Source organism: Octopus bimaculoides, chromosome 3, assembly GCF_001194135.2.
Source record: "Octopus bimaculoides isolate UCB-OBI-ISO-001 chromosome 3, ASM119413v2, whole genome shotgun sequence".
Taxonomy (NCBI): domain Eukaryota; kingdom Metazoa; phylum Mollusca; class Cephalopoda; order Octopoda; family Octopodidae; genus Octopus; species Octopus bimaculoides.
In genome coordinates this window covers 75,629,096-75,633,689 of record NC_068983.1, presented here as the reverse complement: position 1 = coordinate 75,633,689, position 4,594 = coordinate 75,629,096, and the positions used below count along the sequence as shown (strand labels likewise).

Here is a 4,594-nt window from a genome sequence, read left to right as displayed (position 1 = left end):
AAGAAGACTAAGAGAAAAAGATGTTTTATATGACACATTCTACTAGTGTTCCAAGTTTCAAAGTGTTTCGTTAATGAAAAATGTGGCCCCCGTTTTAAAAAAGATCCGAAATAGTAAATGAGTATATGCATATATACGTACAGGTATGTGCATACCGACATCCGCCTGTATGTATAGGTGCATCTTTGGGTACAGGACATTGCAAACAAAACAGAGATGAGAAAACACACAAGCCACATAGAGAACATTCTACTTCATCAGCTACCTCCGTTTTAACACCAGAGTAAGCACATAAATGCGAAACAGGGTGGAAAAAATAGTACTCGAATAAACAAAACTGCCCAGCGAACGGGAACGTGAAACTCTGAGTAACAGTTTTTGTGATATTTTTGCTGCTTTTTAATAAAATGTGTGTGTGTGTGTGTGTGTGTGTGTGTGTGTTTGTGCGTGCACGCACACACACACACACATAACCCAGGCTACATTTAGGATAAATATTTAGCGTGAACTATTTTATTATGATAACCGGTTTTAAAGCTATTAGAGTTGTCTCCCTTTGGCCAATCAGCCTCGTTTTGTATTTATTTTCATGTTCCGCTAAAAACTTGTCCAAGATTGTTTATGAGGACATTTCTATAGTGATTGCATTATGTTTAATTGTACAGACGATGAAGACTATCTTGATTTGGATTTCGATGATAACAGTGAAGGGAATTCTTCCGAAAGTTCTGATGATGATATTAGTATTGTTGTGAGACAAGCAGATAATCGCTGTAAGAGAACAACTTTCTCCAAAGTCAAACCAAAATCCATTTTGGAACAGGACAGCAGCGATTTCGAAGATGAAATGGAATACGAGCTCTCACAGAACCTCGAATCACTCAAGCGAAACCTCAGTTCTTCTGAACCTCAAAGACACCTACATGCAGCTGGAAGCGAACCCACCACAAGCGTCACTACGTCAGTCGCTTCTACAAGTGGTGATGGTAATGATGGCGGTGAAAATAATAAGTTCTACAACGATATTTATTTTGATTCCGATGAAGAAGATACTTCCACTGAAAACAAAAGCAAAAAGAAAAAGCATCACAGAGTCATGTCTAACGACGAACTCTTCTATGATCCAACAATGGATGCAAAAGACCAATTATGGATGGACGAACGAAGGCGCAACCCACACAAAAAGTTTGTCAAATTCATGCCACCTCCAGGTTCCAAAACAAAAACTACAAAGACCGACAGACCAAAACTCACGCCTAAGACTAAAGCAGGCGCAGGTAAGAAATCAGTTCGGTTTAATTTGGCCGATGGCACCGAAAAACCTACAAAGCACAAATCTTCCAAGACACCTAAGAGACCAACTTCCGACGCCTTGTTAGACTGTCCTGCATGTATGACAACAATCTGTGTTGATTGTCAAAGACACGAGCGATACCCTAATCAGTACCGTGCTATGTTTGTTATGAACTGTTCTGTGGATTATTCCGAAAATTTAACTTACCCAAATTCCAATAAAAACTCGGAGAAAATGAAACAATCTTCAGAAAAAACGAAAGAAGTTTATCATCCGGTTTATTGTAATGAATGTAGAACTCAAGTTGCTGTTTATGATAAAGAAGAAATCTATCACTTTTTTAATGTAATAAGCAGTTATGGCTGATAAATTATTTTATTCTATGTATGTATGTATTATTTCTTTTATTTATTGACTATTATTCATATTGCTGAGTAAACTCAAAATACAAACCTCCCAGAATAGAATGCAAACCCAGAACGTCTTAAATTTTTTATAAAGAAACAAACAATAATGTTTCTGTTATGTACATTTAATCGTGCTTCAAGTGTATAGAATACATTACCAAGAAATATATACATGTAACTAATTTCACCAATTTTTTCTTGTATAATAAACAAGACTAGCAATCCCGCATGTAACTCTCAAAACAGCCCGGTGGAGTTACTGAGATATTGGATCAAACTTGTTAATTGCATATTTAACGTACAGTAAATTTATTTTTCTTAAAATTACATATTGTTAAAAAAAAAATGATAACTTTCATGTGTTGTACTTTTGTTCTGGTATTTTGTATTTTCTTGAGTTTATGGTAGTGGTATTTGAAATAATTAACCCTTTTTGTTACAAACTAACATGTTCGTTTTGTTTATGTTTCTAATCAACCAAGTCTGTACGTAGTTACTTGGCTTAGGAAACTGTACCAAATTACACCTTTATTAGTCTTTTGGGTTTTTTTTAAAAGAAATATTAAAATGCACAGGATAACAGTCCGAGGTATACTTACTATTCTATAAAAGGTATGACGGTCATGACTGGAATATCTTTGATCATATTATATATAGGATGACCTGAGGTTTAAAACTAACCATGTTTAGAGTTATCGACCCTAGTAAATATTATTCGACCCAAAATATATTAATATATTGAGATCGATTTACTCGATTATACTCACCCTCAGGCCTGCCATTATTTCATTTACGTTTCCTTTGGTTGCAGTTTCGGAGCTTACCAAGATTTACACCTCACTTACCTTTGACACCTAACATTTTCTCTTTTAATTACATTTCCGTTTTTTACCCTATTCTTACGCTTTTTGCTTATAGCTTCAGAACCTCGATAGTTGTTCGACCTATTAGAAATAACAGCCAAATCTCAAATTACATTCTGTCGTCCTTAAAACTGGAGGGACATTCTGGCTAATTCAGTCTTATGTATCGAATGAAGAAAACGGAATGATGGTGAATGGTTAATGCTGAAATGCCTTACCGAGAACTAAACTACAAAAACGACGCTTAAAATTATTGCATATCAACAAATACTAAAGTTTAAGTCACCTACATCCTCCTCTTATTTTAATATTTATAAGAAAACTAGAACAAATGACTTATTGAAATAACTCTTAGACATTTCTAAGACGGACGTCTAACAACAACATGCAGAAGCACTTTTTGTTTTTTTTAATGGAAAATTTCTATTAAAAGGTATATAATTTGGTTACTGAGACTGTTGCCGTCATCTTTGCGATTTTGAGTGATGTCCCTTTACATTATCCGTTCAAATTCTACTGAGGTTGACTTTACTTTTCAATCTTACAGTCAAACCAGATCTACAAAGTAAGTACCAGCTGTTGATTGGCGTAGAGCTAATGAAAATAGCTGGATCGAGATTTTTAGGCCTTCTCTCTATATTAAAAATCATTACTTATTTGCTACATTTTTTTACCTTTTATCTTTTACTTGTTTCAGTCATTAGACTGTGGTCATGCTGGAGCACCGCCTTGAAGAATCTTTAGTCGAATAGATCGACCCCAGTACTTCTTTCTTTCTTTTTTTTAATCTGTACTTATTCTATCGATCACTGTTGCCGAGCCGCTAAGTTGTGGGACGTAAACACACCAACACCAGTTATCAAGTGGTGGTGTGGACAAACATTGACACAAAGACATACATATATATACGACGGGCTTCTTTCAGTTTCCATCTACCAAATCCACTCACTAGGCTTTGGTCAGTCCGGGGTTATAATAGAAGACACCCAAGGTGCCACACAGTGAGACTGAACCTGGAACCATGTGGTTGAGAGGCAAACTTCTTACCACACAGCCACGTTTGTACCTAAGCATAAAAATAGGTACTTATGTGTGTGTCGTGTGGGGGGAGGAGGTTATCAAGTCAGCCTGATCATGTAGCCCTATGATGTAAAGCATTCAATCTATGACCATCCATCCTCGTTTTTTTCATTCGTTGCATATATAAGACTACATTAATTGGTGTGACCTACCATTCTTATTTAAAATACAATAGGCATGATTTCAGAAAAGATCTGACAAATATTTCTGACAGATTAAGCTGCTATATAGAGGTTTCTTAAAAGGTTGTCATACTTAAGTGGCTCAAGTTAAGAAATTGGTCAAGGTATATGACATCGTGTATTAAGTTATACGTAATGCAATGCACTAAATGAGTTTTATGTCACTGCCTGTGCTTGTATTTTGGTAACTCCAATGTTATTACACATGTATAACTCCCCTAATATAACCTGTTACTCTTTGCAATTCTATTCACCAAGAATAGAGCCTTTATGCAGTTGACTGACTTGCAGAAATACCAGCCAAATCACACCCCATCATCATCATCATCATCATCATCATAGTTTAACGTCCGCTTTCCATGCTAGCATGGGTTGGACGATTTGACTGAGGACTGGTGAAACCAGATGGCTACACCAGGTTCCAGTCTGATTTGGCAGAGTTTCTACAGCTGGATGCCCTTCCTAACACCAACCACTCCGAGAGTGTAGTGGGTGCATTGAAAAAAAGACACAGATTAAAGAATGTAGTCCTGGATATACAGAAAACAAGAAAATTGCTGCAAAGCTACATGATAGTGGTGTCAGATGTAGCATGCAGACCATCATATAATTTGTTTTATTCTTTGCTTCCATTTTATTTTGACATGCACATTATGTTTTAAGTCTTACTCTTCCATTTTACAAATTCAGTGTGCACATATGCATTGCGTGTTCATACTTCTCTTTCTGATTCCTACTCAGAACTGTTTACAGATCACAGCCGTCTCA

General features: G+C 36.1%; 1 protein-coding gene across 1 annotated transcript; it reads left to right on the top strand.

The window, feature by feature from the left end:
- Positions 1 to 522: 522 nt before the first annotated feature.
- Positions 523 to 1,681, top strand: LOC106880790 (E2F-associated phosphoprotein). The gene has a single exon (XM_014930906.2). It carries the CDS (start codon positions 650 to 652, stop codon positions 1,658 to 1,660), a length of 1,011 nt encoding a protein of 336 aa, XP_014786392.1. The 5' UTR covers positions 523 to 649; the 3' UTR covers positions 1,661 to 1,681.
- The last annotated feature ends 2,913 nt before the right edge of the window (positions 1,682 to 4,594 follow it).

Bases quoted from the DNA above. Each gene is read 5' to 3' on its own strand.
- LOC106880790 (XM_014930906.2), top strand. From the start codon at position 650: ATGTTTAATTGTACAGACGATGAAGACTATCTTGATTTGGATTTCGAT.